General features: G+C 34.6%; 1 protein-coding gene across 3 annotated transcripts in view; it reads left to right on the plus strand.

Annotated features, from left to right (window-relative positions):
• Positions 1 to 17,032, plus strand: part of DMXL2 (Dmx like 2) — a 140,772-nt gene that overhangs the window by 12,355 nt on the left and 111,385 nt on the right. For all 3 annotated transcript variants that reach the window (XM_036442045.2, XM_036442016.2, XM_036442035.2), the window contains exons 2-3: positions 12,756 to 12,881; positions 15,525 to 15,596. In XM_036442045.2, the coding sequence (XP_036297938.1) occupies positions 12,756 to 12,881; positions 15,525 to 15,596 (198 nt within the window). The remainder of the gene's footprint in view (positions 1 to 12,755; positions 12,882 to 15,524; positions 15,597 to 17,032) is intronic.

The raw sequence follows: 17,032 nt of genomic DNA on the forward strand, positions 1-17,032 counted from the left end.
TGACAATCATATGGGTACTCCCTTGTAGGTAACTAACTGTTTTTCTCTTGATGCTCTTAATATTCTCTCTTTGTCTTTTGCTCTTGGCATTTTAATTATGATGTGACTTAGTGTGGTTCTCTTTGGATTCCTTTTTGGGGGGTTCTCTGCACTTCCTGGACTTGTTAGTTTATTTCTTTCACCAGGTGGGGGAAGTTTTCTGCCATTATTTCTTCAAATGGGTTTTCAGTATTTTGCTCTCTTCTTCTAGCACCCCCATAATTCTGATGTTGGTACACTTGAAGTTGTTCCAGAGGCTCCTTACATTATCTTCATATTTTTGGATTTTTTCTTTTTGCTTTTTCTGTTGGGTGTTTTTGCTTCTTCATATTTCAAATCTTTGACTTGGTTCTTGCATTCCTCTAGTCTGCTGTTGGATCTCTGTATATTATTCTTTATTTCAGTCAGTGTATGTTAATTTCTAGATGGTCCTTTTTCATATCCTTGAGGGTCTCACTAAATTTATTGGCCTTTTCTAGAAAATTCACAGTACATAATACTTGAAAATGATAGTCAACTATGTTACTGGTTTGTGTACTTACTATATTATTATTGCTCTTTAATTTAAATATGTTTTTATTGATTTTGGAGAGAATGGAAGGAAGAGGGAGTGATGGAAAGGGAGGAGGAGATAGAAATATCTGATTTCTTTAATACCTAAAGGACTATTTAGGTAATATATTCATCTTCTGTGTGTTTTTATAGTTTCTTTTTTGGAGGAATTAATATTTTTAATCCATTTTATGGTCATATTTGTTTATAGTATTTCATTCATTTTTCTGCTTTTTGCATGCTTTGAATTTGCTTTGCTCTTCTTTTCTAATTGATTAAGAAGGAATCTTAGATTACTGATTTGAGAGTGTTTACCTATATACTTTTTTTTTTTTTTTTTTAAATTTACCTATATACTTCTTTGAGCATTTTTTACTAGCCACTTTAATGTCTTTGATAATTTCAAGGTCTGTGCTGGCTATTGTATATTTTTCATATGAAATTTTTAGTCTTTGGAGTCAAGTGTTTTTGGTATGAAATTGTTGGTCTTTGAAGTTTTCTGCAGTGGGCATTGGGCATGTGGTCTGCCTTTCAGAAGGACTGTTCTTTCAGAAGGACTGGGTGGAAGCAGTTTTGCCAGTGAGTAAGATGGACAGTATACTTGACATGATAAAGCATAATTTTTCTAGAATGGAATGTTTAGGTGGTTCCCATTTTTAAAATTATTTTTAAAATGCTGCAATAATCATTTTAGTAGTAGTTGTAATGTTTGTCTGCATGTTTTCTTAGCCTAGAACCCTAGAAATAAACTTAATGAATCAAAGTACTTAAGACTCTTTATAGTCTCTTAATTTATATTACTAAGTTGTTTTACAGAAAAGCCATATGGTTTTATACTCAAGAGTGTGTGAGAGTGACAGGTGCACCATACTCTCTTGCTCATTGCTTTTTGCTATTCTTTATTTAAGGCTGAAGAAACTGGCTATTCAGTACTCCAAAACATTATTCTCTCTAGGTATATATTATGGGTTTGAAGGGATCACATATGACTGCTTTAGTACCTATAAATGTATTATATAGCCTGTTTTGCTCGTTTTCCATCTTTGCAACCTCATTTCATTCCTTACTCTAATGTCATGGTCAGTTCTACATTTACTTTGATTTTTGCCCTGAATATCCCCAATCTTTGTTCCAGATATGGTTCTAGTCAGGGCAAGGGACAAATGAACTAAAGTTAAAAACAAGGTTTATTTCAGGATATATGATGCACCATCAAGGAAGGGCGGTTGGGCTTCAGAGTGATTGGAGCTAAAAGCTGGTAGAATAAAGACTGCATTTTCTTGGGGATTTTATATACTTGTTTTCCCATGAGATCATTCTTGTTTTTTGATGTGATCCATTCGCATTTTAAACTGGTGGTTTCAATTACAAATTGCACATAGTTCTTAATGGCTACCTTATCCCTGAATATGTATGTATTTTCAGCTCAATTCTTTCTGCTAACTGTGGTTGTTTTGGTTTAAATTTCCCAGAGTGGACTTTGATTGGCATAGCTCATCTTTTCTACTGGTCATTTTCCTGGACTATCCTTGCCTCCTGCTAGCTGTGAATAGGGGAAAGAGTCACAAGATAGAAAACACTAAGTTGAGCTCTTTATAAAGTAGTGTACACTGGATTATTTAATCTTTTATCAGGACTTTAAAAAATATTTTATTGATTTTTTTCATAGAGAGGAAGAGAAAGGGATGGAGAGTTAGAAACATCGATGAGAGAGAATCATCGATCAGCTGCCTCTTGCACAACCCCCACTTGGGATGTGCCTGCAACCAAGGTACATGCCCTTGACCGGAATCGAACCTGGGACCTTTCAGTCCGCAGGCTGACGCTCTATCCACTGAGCCAAACCGGTTTTGGCTTATCAGGACTTTTTGAAGCACATTTGTACAAACAGTAGATACAGCTTAAAAGTTAAAAGGTGTTTGGAGTGATCTAGTCACAATCTTTTATTTGGTGAAGGAAACATCTACAGAGAGATTTTTGGTTTGCTCATTATTATATAATAGTTGGTGTCAGCACCTCTAGATTTTTAGGAATTCTCTTTCGATTATATTGAAAGTATTGAAAGTTTAGTTGCAATTCAATAGTTTAATTATATTATTTGGGAAACATTTTTTTTTTGAATGCTATCAGGACCAACTCCCTCAAAATATCAATACTTATATGAAATTATTTTCTGGAAATGTCTGGTAGTTACAAAGTAATTGGAAGTTGTCATAAACTTTATATATTAATAAGGCTACATATTACATATATGCTATTAACCTGAAAATTCTTTTAAATGTGGATAAGATTGAGAACCACTTAAGAAAAAAAATATTGGGTCACTTATTTTCTCTGTCTTTAGTTATTTAATATTAAAAATTGTTTATTGATTTTTTAAAGTATCCATTTTAAAAAGTAGTATTTTACTTTAGTATTCTCTGTGAGGCAAATTGTTAAATACTCTAAGCTTTAGAGAACAAACTAGAGGCTGAACGGTGACTCTAGGTTTTTATACCTGCTAGTCAGTCCACGGGCTTATTTTAACCATTATTACTGTGATTGAATTTTAGAGAGAGTGGAAAGGAGAGAGAGACAGAGAGAAATAGCCATGTGAGAGAGATACATTAATTGGTTGTCTTCCCTCACCGTCCCTAATCAGGGCCGGAGAATAAGCCTGCAACTGAGGTACATGCTCTTCACCAGGAATCGATCCTGGGACCCCTCAGTCCTCAGACTGACTCTATCGACTGAGCCAAACCAGTTAGATCTCCTGTAGAAATTTTTCATAATTAATACTTCGAATGGCTTATTCCTAGCACTGACATAACATATTCATAAGAGAGGTGATTTTTGGTTTCTACTTCTAGACCTGCCTTTTAATGAAAATGCAGGCAGCCAGCTGGACATAGAGCTGGTTTAGTAATGGTTAATTAGAGCAAGTTAATTAATATTACATATTTCTCTTTACAAGGTCTCATTTTTCTTTCAGATGATACTAGAATGAATAAATTTAAAAACATTTTTTGTTCAGGGGTACAGTTGGCTATGTGCTTTTTAAATCTTAGTACTTATAATTTTTTATATCTCCATTTTGTTAGTAAGTTATCCAAATTGGCTAGTTTCTAACTAATATTAAAATAGTTTTTTAAATATAAAGTTTTAATTTTAAAGAATGTTCTCCTTTTTTAAAGATCATTTACTTTTTTAGGGTTTTTAGGAAGAAATTAAAACAAAAATTAGTTTGTCTTTTACTACTTAATCACAAACAGATAATACTTTAATAAATTTTCCATTTTTTATAGTCATATATTTTTGTCTTATGTTTACTCAGCATACCACTCACAGTTCTGCTTTTTTTTTTTTTCTACATTAGGCTGTTAATTTTGCAAATCCTAATTTGATTTTTATTCTAAAAGGAATAGTCCCCTTGGTTACCACACAAGTAGTCATTACTAGATTATTTCTGACATTGTTACACCTGTTAATTTAGGTTAATTTTTTTGCTCTAAGCTTTTTGAATACTATTTAGTTTCTCATTTATTCATTTTGCTCATTTAGCATTCTTGAATGGACTTTAGGCTGTTAGAATGAATCATCTCAGTAAAGTGTCCTTAGTCATGTGGAAAGAAGAGCTACTTACTCGGCTACTATCCTCTCCCCCTTTTCTAACTGTGGTGCAGACGTATCTTAATGAAAGGAGGCTTATTTGTTTTGTGAGGGAGATGGTAGTGATGGGCAGTAGTTGATAAGGTAAGGGTTTGACTTCATGTGTAGAAGCTTGCTAGCTATATAGTAGTATATGACAAAGAGTGGGTCATGTAAAGGGTTTTTATAAATCATTTAAAACAATAAGTCTAAAGGCCCAGTTAAAAATGGACCAATATTTTGATTTAGCAGTTTGGAGAGAAATACATACAAATGGCTGATAAATATATGAAAGGATGCTCAACATTCCTCCTAATAAAAATATAAATTAAAACAGCTCTATCAGGGTTTGTTGGTTGGAAAGATTAAAACATTTGAGGTTTAGTGAGAAGTGAAGAAGTAAGTACCTTTATACATCTGAGAAGTATGATATTTTTGGAGGCTAGTTTGAAGTTGTTATTAAATTTTAATCATTCACCCAGCAAATTATGTCTTAGAATTTATCTTATGGGCATATTTGCACACATATGCATAATATATTTTATACATAATATATTTTATACATTGAAGCATTATTTTTGCTTCAGAGTGAAAAGACTGGACACAACCTAAATTAATGACACCAAAGCCACAAAATGGAATACTATCCAACAATTAAGAAGAATGAGGTTACCAGTGTGGCTCAGTGGTTGATCATTGACCTAGGTTCCAGTTTGATTCCCAGTCAGGGCGTATGCCTGGGTGGCGGGCTTGATCCCTGATGACAGGTGTGGAGGAGGCAGCAAATCAATGATTCTCTCTCAGCGTTGATGTTCTATCTCTCCCTCTTCCTTCCTCTCTGAAATAAAAAATACATTTAAGAAAAAGTAGAGTGAAGTAATTCCTTCTTTGCTGATAAAGGAAAAATTTTAAGATATATTACTAGTTAAGTGGGAAAAAGTTACAGAATCGTGTATAGCACAATCCCTTCATTAACTTAGGTTAACTAGTAGATACACTTGTATGTATACTAAATATTTTAGGAAGAATTCATAGGTAACTTTTAAGTGATTGCTCCTTGGTAATGAGGAGAGCTGGTCAAAGCTAAGAAGGTGGCCTAATTTTTCTACTTAGTTTATAAATTTAGTATATGTTTTATTTTCTCTATAAAAAAATCTTGTTACTGAAACATTAAAATTAAACATTTAAAATGGTTAATTTAGCCTGTAGAAGGCTTTAATAGATAAGTAAAATATGAAAATTCTAGCTTAATAGGGAAACCTACTTGTCCATTTTAGAAGTTAATTTTTAATTCTGAGAGCATCATAACCAGTTAGAATTTTAATTAGGTGACTAAAATGAAGAGAGGGAAAGGATTTTTTTTAGGTGGAGGGAGAGTTTTGTTAATCTGTCCTTTTTTGTTTTCTTGGTTGTAGGATTTTTCATAGGTCAGCATTGGCCTCTTATGAGTATTTTCTGAAGATAACCCTGTCTTATCTTTAGCTTTTTGTTTGTGAATAGAGCCAAGATCACAGCAGAAACAAAAAACTTAAGTGAATTTATGTAATTAATAAGAAAAAAATTTGAACAATAGAAAACAAATTGTCTGAGATGGTCACTAAGTGGATAAAACAGTATAAAGAAATCTGTATTTGCATACCAGCATATATTTACCTTATGAATTAGGACTTTGATTAAATCATATAAACTCCCATTTCCTTGAATTAAAATGGGATTAATAACTACTAAGATTATTGATGTCTTGAAGTGCATAGTACTATACTTGTTACCCAGTAGGCTTTCAATAAATACCTTTTTCTAGTAATTATTTTTCTAAGTCTTAACACATGTGCCCTCACTTGTAGAAGCATGAATATACTTCCTTGAATTAAAACTCACTCTCAGGGAGATGTGGGAGTTTTAACAGTAACACTTTTTGGAGTAGAGCATTCTTGGTAAGACTACATCTTGTTAAAGTAGACAAACCTTTCAACATACTTAATATCTTTTGATCCATCAATGCTTTTTCTTTTAAATTTAGGCACATCTATCAGTGGCTGTCAATGATCTCAAAATCTGATTTTATAACTACAGGATGTTAAAGCATCCAGCTACTCCCTTAGAAAATGCCAATATAATTAATCTATTTGTATCCTATATTCTCATAGGAAAGTTCATGCTTATGTGAGATTTAAAAAATATTTCTTTTCTTTACACTAATTTATCCAAAACTTGTAGGATATTTGATATATTAGTGCAGTATTTGTAGAATATAAGTATTAGTTGTTTGCTTTTCTGAAAGTAATGTAGTCAAGGCAATTATATGTAAAATGAAATTAGAGAAGACAATGAGTGTGTTATGCTTATTTGGATATACTTAATCCTTGTTCAAATGACATTAAACACACTGGAGAAGGCAACAATATATTAAGATAATGATAATAAGTTAATTCAGAGTATTTTATGACATTAGAAGGTATTTTTAATTTTTTATTGTTTTTTATTTTTACTTTTAGAGACAGATAAGAGAGAGCAAGATAGAAACATTGCTGAGAGAGAATCATCAATAGGCTGCCTCCTGCATGCCCTCTACTGGTGATAGAGCCTGCAGCCCTGGCATGTACCCTGACCCAGAATCAAACCAGTGCCCTCCTGCTTTATGGTCAACAGTCAACCACTGAGCCACACCAGCCAGGTGACCTTAGAAGATACAGCATTTAATTTTTTTTAACCAAGTGTAACATTTTTTTAAACAGTAAATGCATGTCTTGATTGTTTTACTGAGTGCAAAAATATTGCCATACATATTGTATAAAATTAAAATGTTACAGAAAAATACAATCTAGGAAACAGGTAACCCTAGTAACGTGATCTCCAAAGAAAACTGCTGTTGACTGCTTGGTGTCTTTTTTGGCAGAATTTTTCCCATGCAAGGAAACACCTGTAAATAAATATTTTTAATAGGATCCTAACCACATATTTTATTTTACATTATTTTAAATAATACATCCTGGAAATATCTCATTGATACATAGAGACTGTTGTTTAAGTGTAACATTTTATGAGGTAAAAGAAGAGGGTTACTTTGTTTTTCAGACTCAACTAACTGGCAAGGCTCTTCTAACGAAGTTTGGATGTCATAACAAAAAACACAAAAAAATCTCAGTAATAACAAACACTCAAGTTTTTAGCTCCTGTATAATTATTGTGGGAAAATATGACACACTTTATCTAAGGAAGAGATTCTTTTAGTCAAACTAATGAGATCTGTGGACCCAGGGAAAACAGTATATTCATGTGACTTTAATTTCCAGGCCCGGCCAGCATGGCTCAGTGGTTGAACATTAACCTGTGAACCAGGAGATCACAGTTGGATTCCTGGTCAGGGCACATGCCTGGGTTTCTGGCCCAATCCCCAGTAGGGGGCATGTAGGAGGCAGCTGGTCAATGGTTCTCTCTCATCATTGATGCTTCTGTCTCTCTCCCCCTCTCTCTTCTTCTCTGAAATCAATAAAAATATATTTTGGGGGGGGAAAAAAAAGTGGGGCCTCTTAAAAAAACAATAAACAAACAAAAAACACACCATACATATAATTTCCAGGAGTTCACAGATCTCCTGTGATATATCCATTACACTCCAGGTTGAAAACTCTTAGTTTCAATGCTTAAAGTAGAGATAACTTGCTCTGCTGATTTGGCTCAGTGGATAGCGCATCTGCCTGTGGATGAAAGGGTCCGTGTTTGATTCTGGTCAAGGGCACATACCTTAGTTGCAGGCTCCGCTCTGGCCTGGGCCCTGCTGGGGGCTCATGCAGGAGGCAACTAATCGATGTGTTTCTCTCACATAGATGTTTTTCTCTGTCTTTACCTCTCCTACTCTCCCTAAAAATCAACAGAAAAACATTCTCGGGTGAGTATTAACAACAATTAAAAAAAAGTAAAGATAAATTTCTCTTTACTAATTGTATGGATTTGGTCTCCAAAAATAAGGCTAAAACAAGTGAGGTTTATAATTTTAAGGTACCCTCTTTGACTTTTGAACTCGTACCACAGGATTATCACTTATGAGTTATCGTTAGCTACTTATTAATTCTTTATTATTATAAGGACAGCTCAGTCCTTCCATAATAGAAGTCCTCCCACATGGATGGAAGGAATGGTGTTTTTCTGACTCTTTCTCTTTCCTTGGGCCTTATCTGTGTTGGGCCAAACCTCCTTAATTTTGAGGTGAAACGTTTTATAGGTCAGTATTGTTATTAGTGCAAGACACTGTTACATGGCGCAGTGGCTCAGGGACAGTTCTTCCAGAAACACAAATGAGTACAACCTGGTTAAGGGGTTCCATTTGTTCCAGAAAAGGCTTGGCTGGTGCTCTTTTTTCTGCTTCTCTGTAATGATCCTGTGGTCTGTCTTCCACATGTGGAGTAGTTTATACTCAGCTAAGACAGATATATTTCATTTACCTAATACAAAGGAGCCCACATACCATACTCTCTGAGGTCATTTTAGTATTTGCTTATAGTCTCAGTGAGCACCCTCTTCCTCCTGCACTATTACTAGGTGTACTGGTTACAAATAGCAGATTTTATAATAAAAGAATACACGATAATTTCAAGAGAAACATCAGAAGTGCTTATTCAAAGTAAAGTCTACCACTAGCTACACATTTCCCCATCTTTCAGGTAATTTGTGGATACCGTCCCAATAGGACTTTTCTTGTTTTGAGGCAAACCATTCAGAGGCCCAATTTTCCACTTCTTCGTATGTTGAAGTGCTGTGCAAAAAGCGTGTGTGCCATTGATCAGAACAAGTGGAAATCTGAAGGAGCAAGGTCTGGTGAATACAGTGGGTGGGTTAACACTTCCCAGTCAAGATCTTTTAATGCCGTGGTTCTCAACCTTTCTAATGCCACGACCCTTTAATACAGTTCCTTGTGTTGTGGTGACCCCAACCATAAAATTATTTTCGTTGCTACTTCATAACTAATTTTGCTACTGTTATGAATTGTAATGTAAATATCTGTGTTTTCCGAGCATCTTGAACTCTATAGCAAGGGTTGTGACCCACAGGTTGAGAACCACTAGCAGGGTCACCTAAGACCATTGGAAAACACAGATATTTACATTACAATTCATAACAGTAGCAAAATTACAGTTATGAAGTAGCAATAAAAATAATTTTATGGTTGAGGGTCACCACAACACAAGGAACTATATTCAAGAGTCACGGCATTAGAAAGATTGAGAACCACTGTTTTAATGTGACTTTAACTAGTTTTGAAGTGTATGATGGTGGGTCATCATGAATCCAAATTACTTTGCCATGTCTTCTGGAACATTCTGATCGTTTCACGATCAAAGCAAGGTTCATATTGACTATTTGTTGTCGGTAGTGATGAGTATTAACCATTTCCCCTGTTTTTAGAAGCTCATAATACACCATACTTTCCTGATCCCACCAAACGCAGAGCATTGTCTTCTTTCCAAAGCGATTTGGCCTTGCAGTCAATGTTGAAGGTTGACCTGGATCAACCCATGATTTTGTACATTTGGAATTCTCAAAATAAATCCACTTTACATTGCAAGTCACAATTCAGTGTGAAAAAGACTTTCTTTCGTGTCATTGAAGCAACATTTTACTGATGACTTTTCGGTTTAACATTTGTCTTTCGTTCAGTTGATGTGGCACCCATTTTCCTTCCTTTAGAACCTTTCCCATTGCTTGTAAATGATCGGAAATTATTTGCTGAGGAATGTTTAATCTTTCTGAAAGTTGTTTTTGAGTTTGACATGCATCTTCATCCAATAATGCTTATAATTGTTGGTCTTCAAACTTTTTCGGTTGATCTCGACGTCTTTGTCTTTCACATCAAAATCATCACTTATAAAACATTTAAACCAGCATTCACAAGTATCTTGAGATGGAGCATGTTCACCATAAGCTTCCCGAAGTATTCAGCAGCACTTTTCTTCAAAATAAAGTAATGAATTAAAACTTCCCTCAAATGCACTTTTTTTGGGTGGTGGGGTAGGGGTACGAAATCTAACATTTTTAAGCGTAAAAATATCTATGATTTTAACACCTTTAGAAAATTTGACATATGAAGTTTTGAAGCTTATTGTCAATACAACAAAATAGCATACATATCAAATCACATGTATATCAACATATGTGTAACTCCATCTATTGAACAAAATCCACATTATTAACTGGTATACCTAGTAAGTCTTCCTCTGGTTAAACTGAATTCTGAAAGAAAAAAAAAAAGGATAGAACAAATTTGCTTTTGACTAAAAATTGAGACAATGGTAACCTCTTGAGTAATTATAGATTTTGTATAACCTTCACAGCTATTGGTGTTGACTAAGTGCTTACTTGGGGGAAGGGCGCTGTGGTAAATATCTTGGGATCACAAAGATGAACATGGACCTTTTAGTACTAAGAAGGCAGAAGGTAATGGAATACAAGTGGGGTATTGCAGTGGAAAGAGTAGAGGATTTACTATGAAGCAAATGAATCCTCACTCCAGGAACTTGGGCAAATTTCTTATCCTTTTTGGGCCTCACTGTTTTCTTCTTTGAAAGGAGGACCTGTGAAGATTTAATGTTTATAAAGATCCTAGCAGGCTGCCTGATCATGATAGATATTCAGTAAGCGATACATTATTATTGTTATTTTAATATATTTTTATTGATTTCAGAGAGGAAGTGAGAGAGAAAAAAAAAATCAATGATAAGAGAGAGTCTTTGATCAATTGTCTCCTGCTGGCCCAGCTCTGGGGATCAAACCTGCAACCTGGGCATGTGCACTGACTGGGAATCGAACCCTTACTGTCTGGTTCATAGGTTGATGCTCAACCACTGAGCAACACTGACTGGGTATAAGTGATAAATTATTAAGAAAGGCTTTAGTAGATTCTCTTCTGGTAGGTGATCTAAATTCATGACACTTGTTGGACTGGAAAATCAGCCAAAATCTTTCCTTTTATAGCTACTGTCATAGACTTGGCCAAATTATTAGGTTACGTCAACCATCTGAACTTCATGTTCTTTGACCAAGTTTCTAGGTACTTAGGCTTCTGGAGCCAGACATTAGGAAGATTTTGAATCACTTATTTGCTATACAGATATTTATGGAGGCTGTTTTTGTGCTAAGTGCTAGGACTACAGTGCTAAACAAGGACACGGTCCTTGCTCTGATGGATCTTTTAGTATTGGGGACCAGATATACATTATACACGTTTGTATAAGTAATTAAAATATTGTGACCCTTCAGTTATAGAATGCATGCGATTCAGCACTAATTGTTTATGATACTCTGTTCTTCCATGGCTATTGGTGCCTTAGATTCGTGTGTGTGTGTTTTGTGTGTGTGTGTGTGTGTGTGTGTGTGTGTGTTTGTATGTGTATGTGTGTTAATCCTTACCTGAGGATATTTTCCCTTTGATTTTAGGGAGAGTGAAAGGAATGGGAGAGATGGAGAGAAACGACACGTTGTTTTGGTTGCTGCCTGCACACTTTCCAACCAGGGCCAGGGATGGAGCCTGCAACCAAGATATGTGCTCTTGACTGGAATAAAACCTCGGACCCTTCAGTCTGTGGGCTGATGCTCTATCCACTAAGCCAGGCTGGCTAGGGGCTGGGCCGGGCCGGCTGTGGGCAGCTGGGGAAGATGGCCCTGATCACAGGCCAGACCTAGGGACCGTACCCGTGCACAAATTTCATGCATCGGGCCTCTAGTGTCATCATAAAATTCACAAAGTTGCAAAATAGGAATAGCATACACCAAGAAGTTTGGCAATAGGAAGAAATATATGGTTTTACTCATTATAGTTATGTTGTGCAAGGGAATTTCCCAAGAACCCAATTTGGTCTTATATTTTCCAGACCATGTAGTTATATTTGCCAACATTTTATACAAATCAGTTTATTTTTCTTTAACCTTTTTTTTTTTTTGTGAAACCGTTTTGGGTTTGTTTCTTATCTTTCTCATTCCCTATGGAGGAGAGTGGGCAGGCAGGCTGCATCATGGATTCACTTAGGCAGTTGATGAGTTTAAGTTTAGTCTTTGCCTTAGTGCATATAATTCTGTCTTGAGGGTTCCTGTCTGTTTAACTAGCTCTTTAAGCCATGTGGAATTGTGTTGGAAAATGCATATAATTTCTATCTTTCTCAAGCCTGGTTTGAACCCTGGGAACACAATTGCAGCCTTATTACTTTCAGATGGAGATTTTATTCTTTAGGGTTTACTGAGATAACTTTTGGAGAGAAGCTCTGAACAGAATGACTTATGACCTTCAAGACAGTGTTTAAGAACTAAAAGAACACTTTTTTGTTGTTGTTAGTAGCAGTTGTTGAATGATAATGTGGGGTGCCATTACCCTATTTGTTTTATGTGAATTTTAATGTTATTTGGAAATTGATATTCTTAATATTCTTACATTAACTATTTTTAAAAAATGTGTCAAAGTATACATTTCAATAGCAATAAAATCTAAGCTAACTATTATAATAATTCAAAAGTTACATATCTTACATATTTTAAAACTTTTTTTTTAGGCGTATGGATCAGGCTGTGACATTGTTATTTTGGCAAGCGACTTTGAATGTGTGCAGATCATTCCTGGTGCTAAGCATGGAAACATCCAAGTCAGCTGTGTGGAGTGTTCTAACCAACATGGAAGAGTAAGGGATTGAATTACTTTATTAAATGTCTCATAATATATTTAACACTCTCAGAAATATTCTTATCCTTTTGTACAAGGCTTATCTACAAATTCCTATTAATATATCTTGCTTAGGTGGCTATTGATAGGAGTGAGTGAAGTGATAGATTGTATACAATTGTAAAGAGCCATTAAGCTGATGATGTGATAATTAATTGTTCTGCAGGTGTATTCTATCTTGAAAGATATGTGGGCTTCACATCCTGTAGGTACTGATATTCTGTCAGTTAAATTCTAGCGGCTAGTAAGTCAGTAAAAGGGAAGTAACTTTTCTCTACCTAGCACCCCTTATCTCTCCCAAATTATATAATAACATTAAATTTTTATCAAGAAATTTAGCAAATTGTTAGTGTCTAAGATAATATTTTTCATTTAAAGATACTTTATAAAGTTTCTATTACCTTTTTTTTTTAATTTAAAGTGAAATACCTTTTTTAATGGAGGAAATTACTCAACAACTCAAGTTTCAATTATTTAACGAAAGTTTATTTGGTGAATGAAGACTCTTAAAGTTCATTACTTTACACTTTAAAACAGAGGATTTAAATTTCATCATGTGTATCCCTCCTCCAAAATTTCAAGCATAAAGTACATCAAATTTTGGTTATTTGTAAAGTAAATATAGCATATTGTATATTCTAGCAATTCAGTAAGGCCGATATTGTGTAGTAGAATTGAAATACTCTACAAGAATATGAAAATGAGATTTTTCTTGAAATGACAATAATTTAAATCATCTTAGTGTTCTAGAAATTGTTCTTTACTGACTATACATTTTATCAAAGATATATTAAATCATAGTACTCATGGTGATGGTAATAAATAGAAATCATGTAAGTTTATGCCAAATAATAAATTATTCTACAACGTCTACTGTTCTTCCCTGCTGCTTATATCAAGCTTTAAATTTATGTTAATGTACCATAATATGGCAATCCAGTGACATAATTGACCTAGAATTGAAACACTGAATTTTCTGGTGTGTTCTGATACTTGTTTGTTGTTTTTCTGATTCTTTTTTCATGGTTTTTTCCTTAAGCAACCATTGTTTGGTTTTTTGGGAAAACAGAGTGTCAGATTCTTTCATTAATTTTTTATTGCTCATCTCCCTAGGGCAAGCAAGGTAGCTTTAAACCTACCTAGAGATGTATGATAATTGCCAGAGATAAATTTTAGTAAACTATGTATGTGCTGGTGGATAATCACAATGAACATGTTTTCTGGAAGCAAAGTTTTTAAAAAATTTGGTGTCCATAACTATTTCTAGTTTTCCTTACCTGGTTGATAACCTTTAAAAAAAAAATCCTCACCTGAGGGTATGTTCATTGAATTGAGAGAGAGAGAGAGATATCAATCTGTTGCTTCCCATATGTGCCCCAACTGGCGATCGAATGGCAACCTAGGTATTTGTCCTGACCAAGAATTGAACCTGCATCCTTTCAGTGTGCAGGATGATGCTCGAAGCCACACTGTCCAGGGCCTTACTGATTGAAAGTAAAGAAGGCAAAACCTTTGATGTATTGTTTTTTTATTTCCCTCCTCTTTTATTTCCTTTATTCCCAGTGCTTGTGACAACTTTCACGTTTATGACCTTATGTTAGCCAGCTGTAACCATTCATTGACAAGTTGAATGTGATGATTCATAACACTTTTTGCCTAAGTATTACTTCAGCCAGGCATTTTTAAGTAGCTTCCCCCTACCATTTTGAATGAAAAGCTTTTTCTTGGAAAGAATGTTGGATATTAATAGCAATTAGAATTACTTTTTATGGCATGAGAGTACCTTGAAATTATAGTGTACCTTTTTTTAGCTGACCTTAAAATAATATATACCTAATTTAGTTTTATAGGTTAACCTATAGGTCCAGAGGTGTCAAAAGGGATGGTTTTTGGTCTGTTCTCTATAGTTGATTCTCTCTTGCCAAGAGCAGGATAAACTGGGAAATGTCTCTCAAGGAATTATTGGAAAGTAGGTCTGGTTTTCCTAGGAACAGAGGTATTTATGTCCCCTCTTATTAGGTATGTGACCTAGAGCAAAGTCCCCTTGGCTCCCAAACCCCAAGCTAAGTCAGCTCTTCCTCCTCCAGTTGCAGCAAATGTCTCTCTTTCTCCTTAGTCCATTTTCTCTGTTCTTTCTTTTAAAATCTAGATGGTTTTCCCAATTGATATTTTTGTTTGGTGGTACCATTAATATAATTTTATTTGACATATTTTAATGCTTGTTATTCTTTGATTTTTTTTCTACTTGTCATAGTTTTTATATTTACTGATATAAATAATGATAGATGTACCATTGAAATGTATTTTTGTTAATAAAGTTATTTCAATATTAAAAAATACAAATTCTTATAGAAAATGATGATTTATTTGAATGGGTCAACCTTTTTGTATTTGATATGTGAAATAAAGCCTGCTGAATTTTTGATAAAAGAAGAGATTCTTAAGTTCAGTAATTTTCCAATTATATTTATGAAAGGAAATAAATTGTGAGTACTATATTGGGATTGTATTGTATATAATTAGTTTATACATTATTGTAACAATGAAGTTATCTTTAATTTTCCTTCTCCTAAATATTAATGCTTTGTTCATTCTTTTTTAGATTGCAGCTTCATATGGTAATGCTGTTTGTATTTTTGAACCTTTGGGCATAAATTCTCATAAGAGAAATTGTGTAAGTATTAAATGATAGTAGAAAACATTTAGAATTCTATTTAGAACCAAATATATAGAAATAAAAAGCTTCTTAGGAGCTGGTACTGACAGTGATCTGGAATATCAATGTGAAGTTGGTCTGATGTTTTGGGGTGAGACCTTTTACATTCACTGGGAACATATCCCTTTGCCTTTTAGGAACTCAGTTTTCTGGAAGGTTGCTAATTGAGATTTATCTTGTTAATTGGGTTATTTTTTCTTGTCTAGATTACTAGGCTAGTCTCTGTTTTCTATCCTTTTCTGTCCTTTTCTATTCTTACTGAAGCAGATTATGACACATCTCTGCTTAAAACTCTGTAATGGCTCCATATTTCCCTCAGATTCAAAGGCCAAAAGCCTTAGAATAGACTACTGCTTTTCTCCCAGCATCCACTTATTACTTCTCACAGTTCATCTTGTATTATTCTTGCCCTCTCTGATATCACTTAGGCCACACTAGCATTTTTACTGTTCTCTAAACAGGTATTTCCCTATCTTAGAGCTTTGCATTGGTTGTTCGTTTGTTTGAAATGTTCTTCCTCTAAATAGCTCCTGGGCCAGCTTCTGTAGATGCTTGAAATCTTTGTTCAATAATACCTTCTCAGTGGGTTCTATCTTGATCACCCTTTAAAAAATTGCACTTGCATCTACACCTTTAACTCCCATTCTTTTTAAAAAATATATATATATTTTATTGATTTTCAACAAAGAGGAAGGGAGAGGGATAGAGAGCCAGAAACGTCGATGAGAGAGAAACATCGATCAGCTGCCTCTGCACACTCCCCACTGGGCACATGCACGCAACCAAGGCACATGCCCTTGACCGGAATTGAACCTGGGACCCTGGAGTCCACAGGCCGTGCTCTATCCACTGAGCCAAACTAGCTAGGGCTCATTCTTGTATTTTTAACTTTTTTCCATAGCACTTCCCTTTTTGATTTACTTATTATTTACTGTTCAGAATGAACTAAACTCCATGAAAATAGGTAGCTTTGTTTTTTGTGTGTTCACTAATGCATTCCAGTACTAGAATCTATATCTGGAACATAACAGGCTTCTAAATATTTGTTGAATGAAGGAGTTAAGACCTTAGCTAAATTCACTTACCAGCTAAGTGATCTGGCATACCACATTGAGAAGCATTGAGAGTCATTCTGAGCTCTGTATTTTATTTTACCTTAATATTCAGAAAATCCTATATGATTAGAATTATTAACTCCTTCAAAAAACACTGCATGAATTGGAACTCAACCATCACTCAGATAGTCAAAACTGCCAATGTGAAATTTGAATTTGCCAGTAATTTTTATAAAAATGTATTTTTCATTGATTTCAGAGAGGAAGGGAGAGGGAGAGAGAGAAACATCAGTTATGAGAGAGAATCTTTGATTGGCTGCCTCCTGCATGCCCCCCACT

Source organism: Pipistrellus kuhlii, unplaced genomic scaffold (genome assembly GCF_014108245.1).
Source record: "Pipistrellus kuhlii isolate mPipKuh1 unplaced genomic scaffold, mPipKuh1.p scaffold_m20_p_1, whole genome shotgun sequence".
Classification (NCBI taxonomy): Eukaryota; Metazoa; Chordata; class Mammalia; order Chiroptera; family Vespertilionidae; genus Pipistrellus; species Pipistrellus kuhlii.